Here is a 25,817-nt window from a genome sequence, read left to right on the forward strand (position 1 = left end):
TCTCTTGTGGTGCAGAAATAGAAACCATCTAGACAGACAGCTGCAGTAAACAGACCGGCCACTAGAGAGTGAGCGTTAGTTGCAAAAGATGTTTCCTTGGTCATGATTAAAGGACCATACCTGTGTTTGGTTTTTTCATTTATTGTACTACAAATAAACAACATGCTGTCATTCAAAACGAACTGCAGATGGACTCCATCACAAATATTTAATATTAAATTAGATTATAGTATTGTAAAATTCAAACTAGACATTTCTCAAGCACATCACAGACTTCAAATCAGCACTCAAGTACAGTATGGCCGCATTTCCTTATGTTGTCCCTATGAATGTGTTCGATTCCCACGTGAGTTTCTCTGTACACTGACATGAACTGGATTAAGCAGTTGCCACGGATGATGGTGATGACTTGTAGTAAACTGGATTCAACCGACTGAAACAATGTCACTGGGAAATCAAAAGATGCTGCTGATGAAAAATGAAATTAAGAAGAAAAAAAGTATTTTACGTTAGAGCTCCATAACGTGGTTCTCCTTGGGTTGGATTAGAAAACAAAGTTGGCTATTCTCTGTCTATCATATGTCTATTATCTGTATATCATATATTTTTCTTTTACCTTTTTAATGTCAACAAATTCTCATGGGTCGGCGTGAGTCTCTCCCCCCAGACCTTCAGAGACAGGTCAACCAGTGCTACTGTGTAGATGTTTTAATAGCTCTTGGACAGCAATGGAGGTCTGTGGCATTAAAACTTTATCTATTTTTTTTTCTTTTACTTTTATTTGCTCTTGCTTTTAACTCTGTTTTTAGTGTTTTGTTTGTTTTTATTCTGTCTTATGCTTCTTTTTTTTAATGTTTTGTCTTTATGTAAAGCACATTGTTGCCTTGGTATGAAATGCGCTATATAAATAAAGATGCCTTGCCTTGCATATAATAGGGCAATCACCATCATCACACTACTTTGACTACATTGACAACAAGTTCACTTCACTTTCACTTTGAATGTAGACTTTTTCAGTGTATGTGTTAATGACAATAAGAAATGGAGGAAACTTTGCCAGCTCGCATTGTCAATGTAGCAATTGCTGGAAATAGCTTACACTGAAGTCCAATGAGGCCAAGGAATTACAGTAAGAGCCTTAAAGCTGTTCTTTTGACATCCATAAAACCCCCTGCTGGGCTTCGTTTAGACAGTCACTGGCATTATTCCCCCTCTGTGTCACTTCTCAGATGTGTTAGCTGAGTACAGTCCAGTCTAAACAGTGACACACAACTTTTGATGGTGGGTCATCTTCGTCTACTTGTCACTCTGCAATGACAACCACAGATATACGCTTTGATGTTTATTTTTATAACGCTGATAACTGAGCTGAGTGCTCATGTCTGCACCTTCTACAATAACAGGTTAAGTGTTATGAATTATTATGTGTCACTATACTTGCTCTTCTTACATATGGATTGCTGGAAATTGTTTTTTGTTGTTGTTTGTGCTGCCTGTATTATTAACATTATCATGATTTACTTTCTGTTTATTTGAAGGATTGTTTTATTCTGTTAAAAACGTGTGAATGTACAGTAATGAGAAACCATTTCTACATTTAAAAAAAGAAAATGTGTTCAGTTTGTTTTTGTTTTCGTCGCTTTTTATTCCATCAACACAGACTTTGTGCCAAAACATGAAATATTCCTTCAAAATCGAGAACATCCACTCTAATGCCAGGAGAAAGTCGTCTCCCTCTCTGCCGCTCAGGGTTTAAAGCACAAGCGGGAACAGGACGGGGTTACCATGGTGACAGGCAAAAGGGAACACATTTTGTTAATATGACTGCGATATGTGGGAAAAAAAGAAAAAGAAAATCTACTTATGCTTTCATTCAGCGTTACAAACTCATAATCTGATTCAACCCCTGTGACTGTTCCTCACCTCAAACTTCTGTCGGAGCTCCAGGTTGATGTCGTCTACCTCGGGGATGGGAACGTTGTAGTACTCTCCCTCCTCCTGGTTCAGTAACTTGTACCTGAAAGAGATGAATAAAAACAAATAAACGTATTTCACATATTTACTATCTATCCATCATCCATGCACTTCTTCCTCTGTCCACCCACGCAGCCATATAGTAAATCTTTGTTTTTCTGCACCACTTCAGTCACAAGTAGCTGCTGATTCCCCTTCTCTGAGTATTTGCAAGCTCTGCTCTGTCAGCAGTGCCAGCTTGACTCTGCTTCCTCTCTATTGCACACATCCTCTGGCAACTTGTCTAATGACCCAGAGAATACAGTACAATACGCAGATCAACAGGCACATAGACGCATTGTGGTGGTTTCCGAGCTGCCCTGTGCCAGGCGCTTTTACACACAGGTATTTCCTGGAGCCTCCAGCTGTACACACAGCGGCGGTCGATCAGGCTCGGTTTAGGCTAGACTGGGGCAGGAATGCTAACATGGTCCACCACGAGACAGCGACTGTGACATCTCTGTGAGTTTGTGTTTGTCAGGATGAGACAAAGCAGGGACACAGAGACAGTGAGACGAGGAAGTGACGGCAGCAGGTGCTGTTTGTCAGAGTGAATGGAGCTGCCCTCAGTCTGCAGTGGTGGCTGATGGTCGCTGAGGAATCGAGTAAACAAGTTGGCAGACTGCACTGAGAAAGTATATGGAATAAAACTGTCTACAATAAAGCTGCCGTATCACATTCCTTCCCTCTATCAAATCATTTACTTGCTGTAAACGCATCACTTATACTTGCATTCCTTCAAGTTCAAAGAACTTGTTGAAAGAACCTGACCTTCAAACCTTTACAGAAATATGAAGAGACACCTTTACAGAGCAGTGTTTCTGACATCATAAGACGTGTTTCTACTGCATGTTCCCTGGATCTGATCTGAATTTGTAATTGCTGCTTTTAATTTGAGTGCTCTCAGAGCAACAGTGGAACAATTTCCAGCACAGTAATCAACAGTAGTTATTTTAATGATCATTTTGTTGTTCAGTATCCTCATATTCCCTGTATTATCTTTTCACCTCTTTTAATCGTCTTTAAATAAAAGTTCTCAATCTCAACTTGACCTGATTACATTAAATAACGGTTTCACATTGCTTGTAAAGTTACAAGCACTGTGTAAAGAAAACCTTTTCTTTTCTAAACAGAAAATGTGATGTGGCCATCGGTATCAACAACACTGGTCATGACAGTGGTAAAATACTTGGCAAACTACAGGATGTAATGTACTTCTAATTTCTCAACAGGGTGAACATGGGTGGAGACGCTAACTTTAACAAGACCTAAACTGTTGAAATGAGTGGACATGGACGGGACAGAGAGTTGACTGACCATCCACAGTTGGTAGCTTTGATGAGCTCGGACACTCCAAAAGACATGGAGCCCATGAAGTCATTCCTGGTGGTCCGGTCCCAGTCCCACACCTCAATGGACAGACGACGGTCCTTATCTGATGCTTTCAGCTTGCTGAGAATACACACACACACAAAAACAGGAACAAAAGTTTTATTGTATTCCTTCTGCTGTGTGTTAAGTAGAAAAATCAGCAGACACAGACACACATGCTTGACCTGACTCACAAGGTGAAGGACTCGTTCCAGCACGGGTTGAGAGATGAACGGATGGTCCTGGTCTTCTGTTTGGTCTCATTCTTTGGGTCTGGGATGAGCTTGAGTTTAACATATGGGTCCGATAAACCATTTGGATCCATAGGAATCAGGTTCCTGGCTTCACCCACTGGAAGAAGGGGAGAAGGCAGAAACTGTCAGCATATGTGTGTTTGAGTCCTCAACTGGATTCAGAGACTTTGTGACTCCACAATGACTCAGGGATTAAAAAGAGAGCGCTGAGTCATAGTAAATCAGCCCAAGGCCAAACTGAGATGCTCTTAGCTTCAGCTTCACCAAAGTTTCCTCTCTTGACATGGTGTTTTGTTCTCAGTTCCTCAGCTAATGGCTCAACAGATCAGCAGCACATATGCTGCTAACAGGTGCTGTGAAGCAAAACATGCTGTCAAAATTCACTTGAAGTTGACAGTGTGAAACAACACTAACAGGATTGTAACACTGGTGGGTGTTAGGGCGCAGGCACACGCAAAAACCAACAAAAACCAGAAAACCTGAAAAGAATAACTGGCCTGAAAGTGTCTTCCCCAGTCAGCTGTACATCACTTAAACAAGACAGGTGATAATCTGTGAGGGATCTCTTGTAGTAGAGTGAGTCTCCTGTGGTCAGGCAGTAGGTGAGCAGATAATGGGAGGGAGGTGTGACATTTTCTTGCAACTGACAAATGAAAAAAAAAAAAAAAAAAAGGTAACATAGCAACGGGAGTAGGGGGACGGGGCGGCATGAGCATGCCACCTTCACCATGGCGACAACATCTACTGTAAATGGCCAATGGGCCGACTCCACCACTGCCCCACTTAGCAACATGACGTGAACCTAAACAAATGGCAGCTAAAGGACAATATGAATGAATGGAACCACACATAATGGCTAAGAAAGAAAGAAAGAAAGAAAGAAAGAAAGAAGCTAATAAACAACAAAACTAACACAGATGGAGAGCAGGAAGAGGATCCTCTAAAACTGTGTTTAGCAGCTACAGCTTCCACTCTCTGCATATTTAAATGTAATCAGCCACAGTGCAGGAGGGAAAAGCTGCACAACTGAATGTTTCAGAGAGTCAGTGTGAACTTTCACACAAGGACACGTTTGCTGAGATTCTTCATTAAAACAGAGGTAATGTATTTTAGATCTTAAGCATAAATATTCCAGGGCTGAATACAAAGCCTGCACAAACATCAGAGAAATGTCATGCGGAGTCACTGTAGCTCATTTAGTCTCCATCTCTCCGTCTTTGTGAGATTTAATTGGATGTATTTTGACATGCAGTTGTTTCCATCGCTGCCTGAGACTGTGAGGTTTGTAAGGCAGTTCAGAGTTACGTATTAGGAAACTACTCAAAATAAAGATTAAATCATACCTGAGTCAATAGTCAAAATTAGTCTGTTTTGATGCAAAATATGACGACAAGCCACTTTGTGGTAGTTTTCTGAGTCTCTATTATTAAAATGATTATTATGTGCTTTTGGACTGCTGATCAGACACATCAATCAATTTCAATTTGAGTTTTAAAAGATGCATTTGGATAAAAAAAACAACATATTTTTTCAAAATTGATCAATTACTTAACAATCATTGGTTGCCTGATCAATCAGCGTTTTTTTTCTGTGTCCATTGAAAAAAACAGAACAAATGTTTTCTTTTCTGAAGGGCCCCTAATCTTTCTCTTTGTGACTGCGTACAGAAAAAATCAACAATAAGAGGGAATGTACAAGCAAAACAAATAAGGAATATTGGAGCTTGGATTCAAATGTAATTCAACTAAATACAAACTTTTAAGAAGCAAAACACCCACTTATTACAACCATAACATTATGTAAGATAGACCTATGTTGAATCTGTTACAACCATAGGGTTTCAACTTTTCACACGTCACTTTTGTTTCATTCTAGATTCAAGCAGTAGAGGGCAATGTAGGGTCTGCTTATTCATTATTTCTATATCTGACGAAATCAAAGAATCCAGCGTGAGAGGCTTTTACCTCGTTCATCAGTGTGTTGCTTCAGCCTTATAGTTCACTTTTTATCCAATTCAAATACTCAGCTAATCCCCCCTCCTGTCTCTTGGTCTCTCTCTTTCTGTCTCACTATTTCTCTCTCTCCCACAAGCCCACACACACACACACACACACACACACACACACACACACACACACACACACACACACACACACACACACACACACACACACACACACACACACACACACACACACACACACACACACACACACACACACACACACACACACACACACACACACACACACACACACACACACACACACACAGATACTGTTACACACAATATTAAGCATTAGCAGCAGAAGGAAAATCTCAGCGTCCCACGTTCTCATCTAAATCCTCCCCTCTTCTGGCTGCGGCGGCGTTATAGGCATCAGTCACTGCCATGGCAACACTGGCGCCAAATAAACACCACAGCAACTTCAACCCTATAGTGACAAACACACACTCATACACACACACACATGCAGATGAACACATGTATGAAAACGGATGACCATTAATAACCAATACATACAGTAGTAAATGTATATGTGCTCTCTCTCTCTCTCTCTCTCTCTCTCTCTCTCTCTCTCTCTCTCTCACTCACACACACACACACACACACACACACACACACACGCACAATGAACCGTCACCATCAGTAGTGATCAAGGACCATCTCTGCTGTCTGTTGTTGCTTAGATACAAGAGCTGCTTGCCTTCTGTACCCTCCCCTCTCTTCACTCCTTATGAGGTAGTTACCAATAAAATTAGTGTGTTTTTTTCTCCTGCTTGTGTGTGTTTTGCTGTGTGTCACTTGTTTTTTGTAAAACCAACGCAATATAGACAGAAAACGCAATATGTTTCTGTTAATTCAGTTAGAGGCTGATTAGAGGCTGCATGAAGAGGCCAAGCTTCCACTGTGGCACATGAAGTGAAATGTTCTGCTTTTTCAAGAAAGTATCAAGAAATATGGCACAATAATGTGAAATGGTGCTTAGCAGACACTTTTAGAGCCGAGATCTTCTGTAGTTTAGAGATAATGAATGACAAAGTTCCAGCTATTACTTCTGCAAAACAGTTGTGTTGTTGTCATATCACAGATATATTAAATTAAATTAAAAGTGTTATTCCCTGCACTTCCAGAAAACATCATCATCAATCAACAGCTTCTCTCTCTCCAGCAGGTCTGAACTTCGAGTCTACAACAAATACTCTGTTCATAATTTCCTATGATTATCAAAAGTACCTTGAAACAGACACAGGACAAGAACAATACACAGGAATATCCACGCTATACCTTCATCTCCCACATGATTAATAAAAGTATGCCACAGCTAAAAATGACACATCATTTGGATTCAGGGGCGGGGGCTGTGGTGGGCCGACAGTGTAATCTCTCGAAAAGGCTTTGAAATTCAAATGTGTCGTTGCATAACAATGCCATGTGCAACCCATGAATGCCTGATAATCTGAGGAGGGGGAGAGGAGTGGTGGGGTTGGGTTGGGTTGGGTTGGGTGGGGGGGTTGTACGGCCAAATGTGGGCTGGAGAGATCCCTGCTGCGCGGTGTCAGGGATCTGGATGCAGACGTCACATACACAATGGAGGGAGCGGGAGAACCAAAACAGACCTAAGATTTCTATTTCTGGTTGTGGGTCATTTAAAGAAAGTGTAATTAGGGAAATTGAGCAAGAGCCAGTTTTTTGGAAAGAACATGATTGTGTTTTGGGTTTTTTGTAAGGGTTTAAGTAAATTATTGAAAGTCCTGAAGCAGAATAAGATACAATAATAAGATGATCTGTATTTTCCAACAACAACATGCATGAATTCTCTCACTGCATTAAATCTTCATGTGTTCAGTAGTGTAATGAGTCATGATCATAAGCCTGTGCTGGGCCGACCTCGGCTCAGGGTGTCTTGTAATAAAAGGCCAAAACAGCCACTGAAGCTGGGTAAATACTAATGACATGCCATCCTGGTGAAAACAACATTAGACAAACAACATTGTTTCATCATTAAAGCCACCTCACCTAAGAAAACACCCCCATGCATCTCTGGGGAAGTTAAGGAACTGTGCTGAATCATCAGGAGTTGCTATAGGCCACCTGAGCAAACCATGGATTTGTTCTTATAATTTGCTAAATTAGGGAATTCACATTTTACATTGTCTTCACCAACAAACCACACATTCAGTCAAACTAGGTTATAGTTATCAATAAGTATGGATTTTGCTAAACGTATTACACAATACAATCGCTACAATTCTGTTTATTTTATCTCATAACTGATGTACATGACAGAAAAAGACTGTGTATTTCCCCTTTAATACACACCCACAAACACATGGTCCAATCGATACAGATACAGCTTATTATGGTATCGCTATATGCCTCTTTGTATGAAATGGCTAATCAGATCAGATATTGGGTTTCTGTTTGTACTGTGCTTCAAACCTGAGGTAAGCATGTCAGCAGTAGGAAATCTCACCACTGTGTGCTCACTTTGGCCCAATCCTTAATTACCCTGTGCGTGTGTGTGTGTGTGTGTAGACTGGTCATGGAGGGACATTTGCATGTTTGCCTTGCCTTAAAACTCCACAATAAACGTCTGCTCATGCCCATGGGTTGTTTATGTCACTTTCGCTCAGGGAAGAGGAGTGAGACACGGATGAAGGAGGTATACTCAGAGAGAAAAAATAACGAAAACATAGGATAAAATGTAGGAAAAGAGAGACCAAGATAAACAATCCAAACAAGGGAGAAGGGGAGGAAAAGAGACAGAGGCTACAGAAGAAGAAGAGGGGAATGAGACATTAGAGCCAGAAGGGAGAGAAAAGGACAAGTCACTTAACTGAGCAACGATTTCAGCTGGTTGAAAAAGAGAAGATGAAGGGAAAAAAAGACAGATGTTGATTTCTTATTGAGGAATAAAATAAAATAAAATAAAAAAAGGACATGAGATAGTGGAGGCTCAGCAGGTAAAGAGAGAAAATGAATGATGGGAAATGGGCAGAGAGACAGGTAGGAGAAGATTACAGGAAATGTCAATATTGGAAGAAGGGCTGGAGCAGAGGAGGAGAGAGAGAGAGAGAGAGAGGGAGAGAGAGAGAGAGAGAGAGAGAGAGAGAGAGAGAGAGAGAGAGAGAGAGAGAGAGAGAGAGAGAGAGAGAGAGAGAGCCTGGGAGATGTGTCTGTTTTCTTGGCTGGAAAGATTTAATCAAGTTCACATCGGTGCGGTGAACCACAAAGGCCCGCCACTTGTCTGTGGGAGCCAGAGGGGAGTCGGTGAACAAGCTGAAGCTTCACTGTTCAGACCGCTGCCATTAGAGAGGAGGAAGAAAAAAACCCCAAAACAAACCACAAAAGAACATACACTTCCTCTGCCTTCTTCTCCCCCGTGTATTGTTCTCAGTATTGATCTGTGTCTTCTCTCCTCTGTCATTCACAATCATAGTCCAGGCTGCTTCTATCATTTGCCCTTTTTTCTTTTTCTTTTCTTCCCCTTTTTTTTAATTTTCAATTTTATCTGGGTTCTTACAATTTAATGAACAATTATCCATATTTCACATTTTTTCTAACAAGCAAGAAAGAATAAAGAAAGACAGAATTACATGGTACACTCACTTTCTGTATTTCTTTGCACTTATAATAAAGACTTCATACTTAACAATGGCTCAAATTACTGTGTGTAATGAAGGTGATGAACCAGCAGATAATTATCACAATCTCTGCAGTTTCCCCTCAGCTCTACAGAGGGTTTTACTTTACAGTCTGTTGGCCTAATGTTTTGGTTTTGGGGCCAACATTGTCACTGTTTTCAGCAGATAAATCAACAGTGCACTAACCGCTCAGTCAGGCAGAGTTTGCGTGAGCGGGTGAACGCTGGAGTAGTAGAAGATGACCTTATTTGTCAGGTGGCCGGAGTCAAAATGACTGCTGGTGTTGACTTAGACTTGTAAACATACAACTGAACATTAACTTAAAGCAGAAGTAAATGATATATTTGTGTTAATATAAGTCTTAAATAGTTATATCTTCCGACAGCAATCACTTACATAGAGTGTTTGGTCTGAAACACGGGTCAGTCAGTCCCTCTGCTCTGCTCTGAGCCGAGGAGAAAACATTTATCGTATCCTACAGTTTTTATCCAATGAGGAGAGAGAACGGCATGAAGGGGCGTGTGTGCAGCCAAGGGACGCCGTGAATGTGGTGACGTAGGGACGAGGACTGTTATGGTGCGTTCAAGGAAACTCGTATTTTTCCGACCGTGAAGTCGTACCAGTTCGATCTGGTACGAGTTCACCGGTCGGAAGTTACGAGTGGCCGTTATAGTGACTTTCACAGGTAAAACAGGTCGGAAAAACACGAGTGGGTTGCCTGGAACGCTACAAAGTCGTAAGTTGTGACTTGAAGCTGTAATTTACGATTTCAAAAGCCTGCCTGGAACGCAGCATTAGCGAAAACGACCGGACCACTTACTTCTGCTTTAATATAATAAGCACACCATCCATCATCAGCTACTTTCAGCATAGCCACCAGCAAAATCTCTCGTACCACAGTCAGTGCTGAGGGAAGGTGCAGGAGGCTTAGCTATGTCATTAGCATTAGAATGGGTCACCCACGGTTACTGCTACCGCTGCCACAGCTAGGTGTGAAAGAACAAACTTTATATTGAAGAATTTTGTACTGTTGAAAAAAAATGACCTGTGCTAACATAATTTGCTCACAAGAATCAATATGATTAGATTTACAATGCAAAAAATTTAAAAAAGTAATGTTGAGTTTGTCTTTAACGAGTGAGTGAGTGAGGGAGTGGGTGGAAGTAGAGTCGGCAGTTCGAGCCCCAGATCATCATACTGAAGTGTCCTTGAGTAAGACACTGAGCCAGCAGAGTGCTCCCGGTGGTCAGGACGTCACTCCTGCTTCATAAATGCAACCATTTGAACCAACTGAATTAAAAAATCTGATCCGACAAAATGAGTAACTTAAAGGTGTGAAGGAAATCAGGATGTTAAAGTTATCAATAGACTTAATGATCAATCAATAATCACCTGTTGCAGCTCTGATAACAGCCGCACGATGAAGGCAAAATAGAGACAGAAGTCCAGAGTCCAGAGTTTGTATTTCTCCTATCAGGCATCACATATGCAGTAACAGGTGCTGCAGAGCATACTGTCGTGCGTTCCTTGAAGCTGACACAGTGTGAAGCGGCAGCGACACTTTCGTAAACACTGGAACACTGGTGGGTGTTCTGGTGTGTGTGTGTGTGTGTGTGTGTGTGTGCGTGTGTGTGTACGCATCAAAATCAAGGACAACATGGGGGTGGGGTGGGGGGGGGGGGGGCGTGGGGAGGGATACACATCAATTTAACATGGCAACAGCCGTCTCTCCCACTCTCTGAGCCAGCTCAATTTCAGCTCTGCCCGACTGAGGTAACCATGTCGACAAGACCGCCGCTGTCACTCACCGCTGTCATCAAACGCTTCATGACGGCAGTCGCCACCATCACGCACGCACTCAAATGCATAGATGGACGTAAACAAGGACACTGAACGCAACACGTAAGTGTGGGTGTTTCACACCTTGCTCAGCTGTAAAACAAACCAAAGATGCCTGATGCTACAGTATGTACAGCAGATAATAAAATGGAAAGCAATGCAAGCAGAGCAAACAAATGATTTAGGGTCTACTGTGAACAGACCTCACTTCCACCAAGAGGACCCAAAACAAATAAACAAACACACATTCTTATGAAAGCAATATATTTCCAAGTCAATCACACCCGCCTCCCCGGCTGTAGCTGCAGGTTATTCCTGGGTGATCCCCACTGAGTTAGAAACACTTTATTGGCCACAGCAATCATATTTCCTGACCAGCACTGTCTCGCCCTGCTCCTGCATGCGTGTGTGTGTGTGTGTGTGTAGGTGTGCGTGACAGAGAGAGAGGTTGTGGAAGTGACCCAGCAGTCATTTCTCTACCTGCCAGAGGGGTTTTAACACCAGAGAGTTCTCCTCTCCAGGTGCTGCTCTTGACTGACAGGATAATTTGGAGGTGTTGAAAATACACACACATGCTCTCTCTCTCTCTCTCTCTCTCTCTCTCTCTCTCTCTCTCTCTCTCTCTCTCTCTCTCTCTCTCTCTCTCTCTCTCTCTCTCTCTCTCTCTCTCTCTCTCTCTCTCTCTCTCTCTCTCTCTCTCTCTCTCTCTCTCTCTCTCTCTCTCTCTCTCTCTCTCTCACACACACACACACACACACACACACACACACACACACACACACACACACACACACACACACACACACACACACACACAAGGTCATAAAGGCAGTCATGACTTAATTTCTATGCTGACACAGAAATATATCATTAAAAAAAAATCAGATTTCTGTGAAGTGGCCCAGTGTGTTTTAAATATTAATTTGGTTTTCAGAGGTTTGATTTTCCTGAGTTTCAGGTAAAAGCAGAGCAGCCAGCCATCTCAATCGTCTCATCTACCCTGAAATCCACCCATAATCACTGATAAAAAAACAAAGTAATATTATTGTATGCACCTTTACAACAACCTACTCTGAAATTGCAATGCCTACATGCCTTCAACTCCGTCACTGACAAATTCAGTTTCTATGTGTCTGAAATTCAACAGCAAATACATCTTTAGGGCAATTCATTTGTGATTGTGTTGCAGTTACTGTATTGTGTAATTCTATTAATGTGTTGTTAATTTACATTAATTGTTTTCTGATCACATCGAACACTACTTGAAGCATCTACAGCTTTATTAAACTTTTGTTTAGACATTCACAGCATCTGGTAAAGGTTCAGAAAAGATCACAGTCTGGTTAAATGCAAAAAAGTTCACAGTGACTCCAGACATGTGTTTATTTTACATTTAATGAAAACCTCAGTCTTTCACAAATCTTAACCAGGGCACTTTTGTTGGCTGGACTGGACTGTGGATGTGGATCCAGGTCTCTGTTGTGACAGTCGTGCACTTCATAAAGCCACGATTCAACCCAACCACCTTGTGGCAACTTTTTAGCTGGGAAAGAAATGTGCTTCCTTGGAGGAGGGGTTTATCAATTATGGTAGAATGAACTGTATATGTATTATGTAAGTAAGAGAAAGAGAAGTAAGAATAAGAGAAGTGAGAGAATAAATATCAAATATCATCCTATAATCTCCGACTCTCAGACAGCTGTACTTGCGCAACTTTGATTCACTTGTACCCCATCAGACATTCACTGCACACTGCACACACTTCACTTGTTACTTGTCACATCTCAGATTAATCTCAGATTTTAAATACTAAACCCTTGATGGCCCTATATAGGCCTTGCTTGGAAAAGAGTTTTTTTTTTTTTTTTTATCTCAAGCAATCTGCCTGGTAAAAATAAAATACACTTGACAGAGAACATTACCTTGCAACAAATAAAGTCATTATAATGAGCTGACCTTCAACTCTAAACCCTGTCCTGATACAGAAATGTCCCCCTCCCGCCCAAGAAAATACACATTTTCATTCTTCCTGATTGAAAAAGTGAGTGAGCCCATGTGACAAGTGTCTGGCTGCAGGCAGAATAAACATCTTTTCTCTGAATAGTTCATTACACAATTCAAAGCCATTCATAGCCCAAAATTACAAAGCAGAATAAAACCAGAGATCTATTTTAATGCTCTGAAAAGTAACTGCTCAACGTCTCATCAGGGAACCACTTATTCACATCACTCAAATGCCGAACAGCCTCAAGTGCAACAGGCGCACACTGAGCACAGAGATGCACGCCGATTCAGTTTCAAACCAACCTGTGACATGTAGCCGGTCCACGCTGACCTCGATCTTGAGGAAGAGACGACCCCGACGCTCTGTGTGGTCCGTCCCACACAGACTTGGCACGTTGACCACACACTGCTTGTGTACGTTCATGTCACAGGCTAGAGAGAGACAGAAAACAGAGGGGGGCGTACAGAGTGGTGAGTTTATCTGAAGAGGATTCTTTCAGTTGCATTTTTTTTGGCTTGGAGACACACATGACACGTTAACAGTGAAATGCCCCTCTGTCCTTATCGACTTGAGGGGGAATCATGCATATAAAGAAAGGACAAGTGAAGGATACGTGTGGATGATTTACTGAGGTTCATGCACAAAAAAGTTTCTGCCTGTGAACAAAATCTACACAAAGAGATGGTTGTGTGTGTGTGTGGAGAAATTTAAACCAACAGTTCTTAGAGACGGAGAGAGTGAATAAAAAGATAAAGCAGGGAGCTGTGCTTATAGTTGACAAAAGGACGTATAAAAGATGAATTATAACAGAGAGCAGATTCTTAGAGAGACTCTTTCATAACATCAAAGAAGAGAGAGGACCGTTTGCATCTGTATAAATCTGGAGGAGATTTTTTTTTTTCTATCTGGGGATAACTGCAGTTTCCATTTGTAGCCGGGCTCCACACCAGTAGGGTTCACCACTCAGACTGTACTGTAGCATCTCAACAACTACTGAGAATACCATGAACTTCTGTGCAGACAGTCATGTTCATACTGTAACTCCCTCTGACTTTTCCATAACTTCACTTCGTCATTTTCAGAATAGAGTCTCAACAACTACTGGAAGGAAAATTTGGCACATACGTACATCCTGACACACATCAGGATGAATGGGAATCAGCTTTCTGGGCTCAGTGATGTTTTGCTTTTTTAACCCAAAACAGATGCATGCTGGGATAGCGACCCAATGAAGCAAAAGATTTGGTTTATAGAAAATATTCTGATTCTGTACAGACATGTCTATTTTAGGAGGGTTAAAGCTGTCATTGGAAGGTGCTGTGGAGCAGTTAAACATGAATAAGTAATCAGCGCATTAACTTAGAGATGCTATAATCAGTGTAAGCAGACTAGATCAGCATCCAGAGGACGAACAGCCTCCACCATGTCCCACTGGGATGGATACTGTAGAAAACTGAGCTGTTACAAAAAAGAGGCAAAGTGTTTTTCTTGCAGCACACGTGGAGCCACACAACATGGATGTTAGAGGAAGCAGTGAAATTATTAATGTTAGAGTAATTTCTAGATTTCTTTTGGGAATGTAGTCTCCATTAACATTACTAGAATTATGAAAAAAAAGCCTTTAATTTTTATTTATTTGATTTACTTTGCTCGTCACACACACATACACATACTTTGGTAAAACCAAACAGATGAGGGGACCAGAGGGGAGAGTGAACATTTGTTCTCCTCTTCCCCCTCGTTTCCTCCATTGTCCCTTAATGCCCTCCAACTTTCTCTCTAACCTCCTCTCTCCCCTTTTTCCCCTCTGTATTTTCTGTCCTCTCCCATCCATCTCTCCCGCTCCTGCTCCCCACCCCCCCACCTCCCTCCTCCCCCCACTCGGCAGGCTTGTCAGGCTGACGTGCTGGGAGGAGACAAGGAGAGACGAGAGATGGGGAAGCAGCTCGTAATAACGATGGCCTCCTCGCATCAATTTGTTCTGGTGTGCTCCCATTACCATCTGTGATGAGGCCGCCACCAGAGACTCACAGATGGATAGACGGAGTTAGAGGAGGAGAGAGGGAGGGAGGGTGATGGATGGAGAGGACGGGGAGAGAGGACAGAGGAGGTACAGTGAGGGACAAAACGGAGGAGGAGGAGGGACATGGGAGAAAAAATGTAAAGGGAAATAAAAAAGATGATGTAGAGGAGAAAGGCAAAGACAAGGAAGTGTGAGAGTAAAGAGAAAATACTGGGTGTAGTAAAGAGGGAAAGGGAGGGAGGAGAATGAAAATTAGGGGAACGCAGTGCAAGATGGGGTCATATATATGTAAAGACAGAAGGGAAGAGATGACAGAGCAGAGTGGGTGGAAAGAATGGGAGCAAAGAGAGGACTCAGCAGGTCGGGACAGCGAATTCTGCCTGTGCCTCAGATGTGGCTGAGTGTAGTACAGTACCAGTCTATTCCCATCTGTTCTCATTAGGGCCGGGAGGGTACGGGACAGAAACCAGCGCAGCACATTTGACACAGGTGCACACACACACAAACACACATACGCACACGTGCATATTCACACAGATAGGGTGTGCACTCACTGTCACATTTCATCCCTTGGTGGATGAGCCCGTACAACAGCGAACCGCAGTGGTCGCAGAAGGTGGGACTGCCATATGTGTGGATCTTGAACTTGTGCTTGCTTCTGGGGTCCTGGGCAACAAAGAGAGACAGGGGGAATTCATATTATTATTAAAACATACAATATAACATAAAATATACATGAATATGGACATATTAAAATATACACACATAAACACTGCTTCACACTGGGTTACGTATAACATAGAGAAAGGTATTGAATTGTGTATCATATTCTTGAACTAATCTGAACTGTATTTTATGGATTAGTACAAAAGAAAGGAAGAAAGAAAGAAAGAAAGAAAGAAAGAAAGAAAGAAAGAAAGAAAGAAAGAAAGAAAGAAAGAAAGAAAGACCCAGATGGAAAGGATATGTCAGGTCATAATCAGCGAGTGGGAATGTGTAAGGTTCAAGTGCTTGGTGTCAGCTCTCTCCATCTTGTCATCCTGGACGTCTTCCCAGTAGCATCCTCCCTGTTTGAGCCTTCAAATGTTGTTAAGGCATAAATACACACTGTACAGTGATCCCGCAGTGCCAGGAGCTAGCGTAACGGAGCAACTGTTTATCTTGGCCAGAACATCTGGCACCGAAGCTGAGTAGAAACTGAGCTAATGAGCAATTGAGGGATTGATGCTCTGAGAGGTTTCCAAGAAAAGAAGCCGGACAGTAGGAACTGGGTGATTTTATCCGAAGATAAAGTGTGTGTGCTTGGAGCATTTCTAGTGGGATCTGTTACTCTGCACGGCCGCTTGTTGGAAATCGATTCGTATATTTTCCAGTCAGTACTGTGATAACCGAGGTTAGCTAATTTCTACAATCACCACAAAACAAACATAGCTGTAATTAAAGCCCCGCAAATGAGTGTGGATAAACCCCCACCAGCGTCGCCTCCATCATGCTGAAATGTGTCAGAAAGGCTACATGTGTAATTATACAGGCCACTGACTGAGTAAGTGGGCCTACATCATTGAAAAGTGCCCTGTTTCCACAAACACAAACGCTAAATCAAGCAAGCGACATGATGAAAGATGGTGAGTGTGAACGAGATGCCGACAGAGAGATATGGAGGGAAAAGTCTGCGTCTGAAAGAGGAGGTGTGACTGGCAGGGGAAGCAGTCAGTGGCGTGAGGGTCCTGGAAAAGTCTAATTAGTACAGTATGCTCTCCTTTTAGGAAGCTCGCCTATTTTTGCTCCTTTCTTTCAGCCTTTCCTGGAAGCTCCTCTTAAAAAACAAAAAAACAAACAAAGATGGTGTAGTGGTCATGCCCCTTGTGTCCAGACTTCTCTCCTGGGTCTCCTCCTGAAACCCATAACCCAACTGTTTACTTGTGAAAACATGTCTGAATTTATCTGAAAAGAGGCCACCAGGGACAGAAACTGTAACAGAGGAGATTTCATCTCCTCACTCTCCATTTCTTTCTCTTTCCTTGACTTTATCAACCCTCTTCCTCTCTATCAAGTCTCTGGACAGGAAGACCCGGATGTTCCCCACTTTTGAGCAAGCTTTCTACTCTCTCTCTTTCTCATCTTCCTTTCCTTTATATGTTTTCCCATCTTTTCCCCATGCCATCATCTCTCTGTCTGTACTCTCCCTGTGCTCATGGGAGCCACGGGGAATGGTTTCCACTCGCAGTCTTTCTCAGTGCAGCCCCTTGGAAGGAAGAAGCAGGGTGTGAAGACATAATCTGCTCATCTCACTCCACTTATGCATGTGTGTGTGCGTGCGGGCGATTGCGAGCATGCATTAATTCCACCCTTTGGGCCGTCTTAGAGCCCTGCGTTGGTGCAGAAACCCGGAAAAGCGCAGATGCACATCACAACCAAAACTGAGCAATCGCTCAGACTCACACAAACAAGTCCTTTGTCTCTCCCTCTCACCTCCTTTGACCCACAATGATCTGTCTCTCCCGGTGTTCTCAAACAATCAAGAGTTCACCAAAACAACAGCACCACAGCACATCCTCTAAAATGTCAATACAAAGTCTCTCTGGTAGAATACGACAGGACTAACTGCAGGATTCTTGCGTTGTATTATTATTATTATTAATAATAACAGTGGTAAATACAGGAACACTGACAAACTACTACTGTACTGACTGCCAAACACAATATCTGTTATACAGTAACTCATGATGCCGGCTTGTTGTTAACACCAGCAGCAACAGGATTGTAGGTGCTATTATCAGTATTATTATTATTTATCATTAGCTATTATTACATTTATTTATGAGCTTAGGGACAAATGGCTCTGGACGCTCAGTGATTTCAAAGCTCGCTGTAAAGATGAGCAGCAGAGCCCTTGCCTCTCTTTGAGTCCATTATGCATCAAACATAGTAATAATATGCATAACACTTGAAGAGGCAGAACACTTGGCAGTGTTCACCGTGGCCCACGCCGCCACATTACAATGTTTGATCAAGTGAACACACCTCCGTAGATGTTTTTGATTTGGTCCAGCTGAGTCAAAGGGCTCTCACTGCACAAGACCTGCATGTCCTTTAGAAACAACACACTATTTGAGGCTGTTGGTGTTTTTTTCTTTTTTTTTTGCATGGAATTTTATTATGAATGACCAAGGGCCTTTCACACAAACTAATTGTTTGTGTAAGTCTCTTCACACTGGGGCCACGGCCCATGGGCCCTTCGGACCCCTGGGCCTGGTGTAAGTGTTCAGTGATCCATCCATGGGTGAAAGGAGAGGCAGCTGAGAGAACAGCGAAGGATAATCACCCTCGCTTTTGTCTTCCCAGTTCACTCAGATGCACATGCACACATGCGTGCACACAAAAACGCTGCAGAGCTTCAGGTTTATCTCAGGTGACTGGTTTATTACATATACTGTATATAAATATATTTTGTGACAGCATGAATACCTGACTCACAATCAAACATGATGAGATGAGGTTTGTCATTTAGCTGACAAATACATTGTACTGCATAAACCCTAACCCTAAAGTATTGTAAATGCTATTGCAAAAACACATTTAATACCATAAAATGTGACAGATATCTAAAAAAGAAAAAGAAAAAAAAAGAATTTACAATCAGCTTGATAAGTCTACATTTCATTCTGTATCTACCAAACGTCCTCTCAGCCATTTAAATATTGGGCATCATGCAGCGCCGGGCAAAGATGCTGGCAGACAAACTGTCGACACAAACAGACAGAGCTGCTGAGGCGAAACCAGGAGGGAAGTTGTTTGCAGTGAGGCGAGATGATACCGCTGCAGAATCCCTCGGAGCGGAACGAGAGCCACATCAGGCAGAAGAAGAGGAAGAAGTCGATGATGGGAGCAGAGTGACAATGAGTCAAACACGGGTCTTGCTAATTATAGTCAAGCATTGACAGGCACATTGCCACTGGAGGTAACAATATCTAATTACTAATTGGATATTATCTGCATAAAAAGAGAGGGGGGAAGTGAAGAGGCTGATGTGATTCATGTCCAGGGTTACTTGGTTAACAGGCAACCCTTCGTATCTCTAAATTGGTTTGATGGCTACAAAGTGTAATGTGTAGTTTAATTTCCCCTTATGATGTTTCATAAGCAAAGGCATTTTTTTAGTCTGTGATCTTCATCCATGTTTGATTTGATATGATTATGATGAGAGGCCTCCCGCCCACTGAAGTGTCCCAAAGCTCCACACTGCATCTCTCCAGGGTCGCAGGAAAAAAATAAAAAACGGGAGGAACATTTGCCTTCAGGGTTCAGTGAAATGTCACTTTAATATGGAATCATATATGGAACAACATCTCCTCACGTTCACACTGCTCTCTTGTAAACAGACATGTTTACAAAATACTGAGCAAACACCGTGAATGCTTTTTGTTCTTGAATGTGTTTTTCTTTACATCCATGTTTGCAAGTTTCTACAATAGTCTTCTTCTTCACAGTTTCTAATGGCACATTCATCGCAATGCATAAGTACTGTATGTGCAGTCACCGCCAACTGTCAGCATGAACACTCGAAAGCTCTACAGAGTACCTTTAATTTATAATCCCAGACATGACAGTATAATACCACATGGTGGATCAGAGAGGGAGACGACAGACACAACATTGTAAACGCTGTAAAACTGTCTCTTTCCGAGGTGAACAAAGTGGTGTGTGAAGTCCTGAACGTTTGGGCCTTGAGACTACAACAACCAGAGGCTGCAAAAGACGACATTTTAACCACTCTGATAAATTGTGTCTTGCTCCAGATCACTTTGAACACGGGTGATTAAACTGTCAACACCTGAGCCACGTCTGCGTCTGGTTGAAGCCAAAAAAGATTCCTCTATTTAGTGTCATTGTGCAGCATAAAAAAACATCAACTTAATGTTCTTCTAATATGATCCGACACACAATACAGTACGTACAGGAAGCTGCTGTATAGTGTGATATGTTTTTTTTTTAAAGCCAAAAGAAAGAATTCAAGAGAAGTGTTGTAAACAGGCTGATAGGAGATGCATCCGTAGTGTGTGTAAGAGACACTTTTGAGCATCTGAACAGGTTGTAAAAGTTCAGCTGAGAAATACTTGACCTTACCCTGCCACTTTTTTCTATTCAGGACTGATCTCAACACTCAGCACAGTTGTAGCGCTGCTTCTGTCCTCACTGTGGCGATTCAGAATCAAAACACAAACAGTTTGGATGGCTTAAGTGATTTGATGCAGTGAAGCTCCATGAGGGATTTTTCTGTTTGTTGTTTTACCAAACAGTCAGCGGAGCTATTTATGCACTACACAAGCACAAGCTGAGTAATAGCAAAATGGTCCCTAGACATCACTGTGAGGAATTAAATCTTTCAAAAACATCAGCAAACACAAAACACAGTGGAAAAACTACTATTCAATTACAAGACCATGAATCTCACAGCGAGTGCATGTGCATGCACGTCGTGTATGTGTGGCAGTGTGCTGGGATGAGGGAGCATGGGGGAACAAAGTGAACAACTGTACAGTTGCTATGGTGATAATGGGTTAGAGAAAATTCAGTGATAGATGGAGAGTTTGCAGAGAGAAAGCAAACAGCGAAGGCAGAAAACAAGTAGAGAGTAAATCACTGTGGCTTGATTAAGAGTGAGAATGAGTGTGCACGTTTCTGCAGGCATGTGCATGAAAGACAACGGCAACGAGACGAGGATCTCGGAGCAAACCCGACAAATGATGAAATGTTCACTCTCCTCAAGGCTGAAGCTCAGCTGCTCGGCTGAAACAGAGCAGACCACGCAGGGAGATTTGTTTTGCCGACAGCGTTCACAGTTATTCTTCTCCTAGTAGTGTGCCCCCAAAACAACTAGTGTTGTCAGGCTGGTAAAAAAACACACACTGCCCACAGCCTTGACTGAGCAGGCAGCAGTCTGACCTATAGTGGTGAAGGGCACACGCTGCAAGAGAGTGGGTCTATATGTGTGTTTGTATAGCGTTTACAAGGACAAGAATGACTGTCTTAAAGAAAAAAAAACTAAAGAAAGCAGAGCGAATGTGAAAAACAAAGAGACATCCTTCAGTGCTGACTGTCACAAGTGAAGAGAAAAATTAAGAAAAGATGCAACAGTGTCACACGGACAGAAGAGGACGTGGATGTCAGAGACGAGGCTCAGCAGCGTGTGCGTGTCCGTGGGTGTGCGGGTGGGCGGCATCAAAGTAACACCAGATCTCAAAGTTGACACTTTGCACAATCCGCCAGCCACTGACCGTGGGCCTCAGCGAGCTGCAGGCACGTGGCCACGACGTGGAGACAAGCTCTGTCACTTCCACAGTTACACAAAGGGAGGATAAACAGCTTCACCTGCCAAACCTGCTGGCATCACTGTGTACTGAATGTTGAAAAAACACTGGGGTATATTGTCCTAATAACTTTCCTAAGAACTTCAATATTCATATATTATTTATTCATCTACAGGTGAAACTAATATTTTACTGACTAGCTGGTTTTCTTCTTTATTAGTAGAATTTAATCATAAAATTATGGGAAAAAGTGATGAATCTCCATTATCACAGTCCAGAAACAGACCAAAATTGTAACATATTCAATCAACTCTCATATTTGAATAAGAAATGCATTAAATCCTTGGTCATGATTCATTTAATGTTGATCACCTCTGTATTTCCTGTGTATATTAGCTACAGCAAAACCCTAATATTCCCTCTCCAGCTTTACAGACATTGGGGGGGTGAAATACAGTCACTAAGAAAGTAATTAAATCAATAGAAAAATAATTTTATGTCAGTCTTTTAATAATCTTTTTCATTTGAGAGAGTTTCATGTTTCAGAAATGTGAGCTTCTCTGGCAAGAAAATATTAGGGTTGTTTCACAAAGTAACATTTCTATCAGTTCTCAAATGAATGCACTGCTCTTATGCATTATGTATACAGTTTATTGTGGTAAACCAGGGGAAACACTAAGGCCAACCCAGCAGAGGGGCGGACGGAGTGTGTTTTCTCCCGTGCAGGTGTTGCAGCCACTGTGTACCTGCCACTTGTCACACCTGCAGCCATAATATTACAAGTGTGAGAAATAGAGGCGGATCCCAGCCACAAACGAGAGGCTCCAGAGGTTCATTCAAACTGTGTGAGATTATGATGAAGTGCTGCTTCACCATATTTTAAATATATATTTTTTGTAGTCTTCAAAAGAATATTAGCTCCAGTCCACTGATTTCGAACAGATAAATCGTAACTCATCTACAACCTCTCTAACACACACTCATGCAGACACAAACAAACACTCACTGAGCCGTTCAAACACAGACCCTGACAACCACCCGGGCGGAGATTGGCTTCATGCGATCAATGGGAACTAATCTGTCCTCTGACACTGATAAAAAAACAAACCATGAAGCAGTGACTCAGTAAGAAAAGAAAAGAAGAGGGAGGACAGAGGTTGGAAGGATCTGACATGAGATATATCAACAGCAGAAAACAGCACCAGACACAATGAAGTGTGAAGAATAAGGGCGAGACTTTACAGAGAAGGGGGAAAAAGCAGATACAAGCAGAAAGCTGGGAATTATTACTGATTTAAAAATTGCACAAGCTGCTAATATAATAAATCATCTCATCTATCAACTCTCAGCTGATTTTCCACACACCAGAGATGACAGTCACAGGTGTGTTTGTTTGTCTTAAGGTGATCTGCATCTTCACACAACGGCTGTACAGGGAGAAGCTGCCACCTGTATTGACTATCCATCACTGATTTAATTAGTGAGCTGACGTCTGTCTCTCTCTCTCTCTCCACCTGCAGCCTGTCAGTGGTTAATGGGCCGTCGCCTCCAGACAATCCCACTGTAACCCCATTTATGCACAAGACAGATTTATAGTCTTTAAATCAGCCAGCAAATACAAACAGGGAACTTTAAACACTGATCTCAAAGGAGAGGTTGTGTTAGCCTTGACTGACGTTATACGAAGTGATGGTATGTGTGGTGTGTGGTGTGTAGTGTGTGTGTGTGTGTGTGTGTGTGTTGGTCTGCCTCTGGTCTGCCTGTTCTTCTCTTGGCAGTATATGCCTTATATATCTGCCATTTGTTGGGTGCCTCCTCTAATTGTACATCTCTCTACTCTTGTCAGTGGATTAAACATCAAAAGGCATTAGGATATCAAAAACAACACGCTCAAACATGCCAACATGCACGGACGGACGGACACATACACACACAGCTCATTAGTGAGAAATGGTACAGAGAGCAATGTCAGCAATCTCCATGCGAGCTCATTGGATTAACAGACGCACTGATATTGGATGATGAGATGTGCAGTCGATTATGGAGACCATGCTGCTCTCTATGTATCAGTTAAGTTATGAGAGGAAATACCTCTCCTGGGTATTTTAGAGAGCGATATGGGTTGGAATACATAATATTATGCAACAGTTGCAAACAAACAGAGCTATCACTGAGAGAGGACATACTGTGATGTATAGGCAGATACTTATTATTGTTATACTGCACAATACAACACCAAGAATACAATAAAAATACTAGGGTTTTACCTTGGTAAAGTGTGAGATATTTTATTCATGACATTATGGTGTGAATACTGATGAATGCATCCGTAAATTTTAAATTTTGATGCTGGTTAGGGCAGAGCTAATTTTCAGCATTTTATATGACTCTTGACTCATACAAGAGAACACACATTTGGGTGCTGAATAGAGACATTCAACAAATATGAGTACAAGTTGGCCTCCTGTACTCTAAATTAAAGAAAAAAGAAAGAAAAGAAAATCAAAATTGAATAAGTTCAGTGCATAAATTGTGATTGACCAGCCATTCAAGCCCGTAACTCTCACTTGGCATAGTAATGTATAGTACTGTAGGTAACCTGTTGTATTTACTTTGCCATGTATTTAGTTACTTTCCACAACTGACAGACTCAGTGAAATCAAACTAAGGAGACACAGCTGTCTGGGCCCTTAATCCTACCCTGCTGCGCTTTAATTAATAGTACAGGAGAGAGATCCAGTGTTCAGATGCATTCACAGAGCACCTCTGAGCACCACACACCCTTTCATCGCAACCCAACTTTCATCATCAAACACAGCGTTTAATTAGACTGACTAGGTTATGAGGCTTGCTTTTATATGCATGGGGAGGTGGATGTGTGTGGGCCCCTCGGTGACATGAGCTGCAGCTACACCTTTGTTGTGTTCGCACAGAGGCCAAGCTGGGGGGCTTTCAGCCTGCGAGGGTATCATCACTTCCTGGGTGCTTCGCCTTCGTCTGATTGGAGGCCTCTGTGGCTCCAGTTGTCGGGCACCATTAGGAGACACCTGTGGTGATAGCTCCATCTCTGCTCGGTGGTAATTAAGCTAAATGGTTGTGAGAAAGACTGAGCTGTTCAGAGGAGAGTTGACTGTGGGGAGGTGGTGGAGAATCCAACTCTGAGTAACAGGGATCCAGGCTTGGTACTCCCTATACCACACCTACTGTACACAGCTGCATGTTTTACACAAACATTAGTGTGTGTGTGTGACTTCTTCTTCTTCTTGTATCAGAACAGGATGGTGAAAGTTGCAGCATTAGAAAAACAGAGCAGGTGGCACTTGTATTATCCTACTTACTGATAATTTGACTGGAAGTATAGGTTAATGCTGCATCACGCAATAAATTGTGTTCTATTAGTATTAAAAACTTTTACTTCTAATCTAACCTTTCTCTCTGACATAGATGAAGGAAAACCACCTTTAAATTAACCTCTCAATGACTCAACTTAGTCATAATAACCAGTCTTAGGGTTATGATATCAATATCAATATTCCAAAATCCTTTCCTAACACCTTTGTCACCCCAGTGTGACTAAAAAGGACTTACCATACATTTTTGGGACACCTCTGTACTTATATACATATACATACTGAATAATCTATGCCAAATGAATAAATGTAATGATTCTTTTTCAATAATGGTAGAATCCACATTCATCAAATAAAAACTCTAATTTGAAAAATACCAGTCATCAATACTTTGTCATATGAGATATATAATAGTTGTGCATTTGAACTTGAGTCCACAGGGTTGTAGTTCAATCCCTGGACTGGCAGAATAAATATGGATAAGGAATGTAGAGCAGCCTCATATGGTGCCAGGCCTTAAACCCCTTAACCCCCAGAGAGGTGAAATTTCTCTGCATACATCAAGGTAAAACCCATCTAAAATACAGAGTTAGAGAGGATGTAAGACTGTATGGCTCAGCAGTCCTACAAAGCATCAGTGTCATGCTCACTTTTTCTTTCTAATCAGAGGCTACAAACATGCCCAATTAAGGAAACATCACGGTCAGGAATTAACTAAATATAAAAACACCACATTATGCAAAAAAGGGGACAAAAACAAGAAGACCTTTAGCAAGCAGGTAGAGCTAAAAATAATGCGGGAAGAAGCAGACATGCACAGAATAATTGCTAAATGGCTAAAAACATCCATAAAGTGATCTCTCTCTCTCTCTCTCTCTCTCTCTCTCTCTCTCCTGATTGCGTCCATCTCTGTTCAACGGTGAAAAATTATACATGCTGGTTTACTGCTCTGGATTTTTTTTTACATGGGGTAGTTTTACAAGGACGCAAGCAAACTATTAC

At 41.9% G+C, this 25,817-nt stretch overlaps 1 protein-coding gene across 1 annotated transcript in view; it reads right to left on the reverse strand.

The window, feature by feature from the left end:
• prkcab (protein kinase C, alpha, b) overlaps positions 1–25,817 on the reverse strand; it is a gene marked incomplete at both ends in the record, with an annotated part of 98,672 nt that overhangs the window by 14,586 nt on the left and 58,269 nt on the right. The window contains 5 exons of the mRNA XM_083977566.1: positions 1,924–2,017; positions 3,331–3,465; positions 3,579–3,735; positions 13,434–13,562; positions 15,709–15,820. Coding sequence (XP_083833692.1) covers positions 1,924–2,017; positions 3,331–3,465; positions 3,579–3,735; positions 13,434–13,562; positions 15,709–15,820 — 627 coding nt within the window. The remainder of the gene's footprint in view (positions 1–1,923; positions 2,018–3,330; positions 3,466–3,578; positions 3,736–13,433; positions 13,563–15,708; positions 15,821–25,817) is intronic.

The sequence above is a fragment of the Trachurus trachurus genome (genome assembly GCF_905171665.1).
Source record: "Trachurus trachurus genome assembly, chromosome: 8".
NCBI lineage: Eukaryota > Metazoa > Chordata > Actinopteri > Carangiformes > Carangidae > Trachurus > Trachurus trachurus.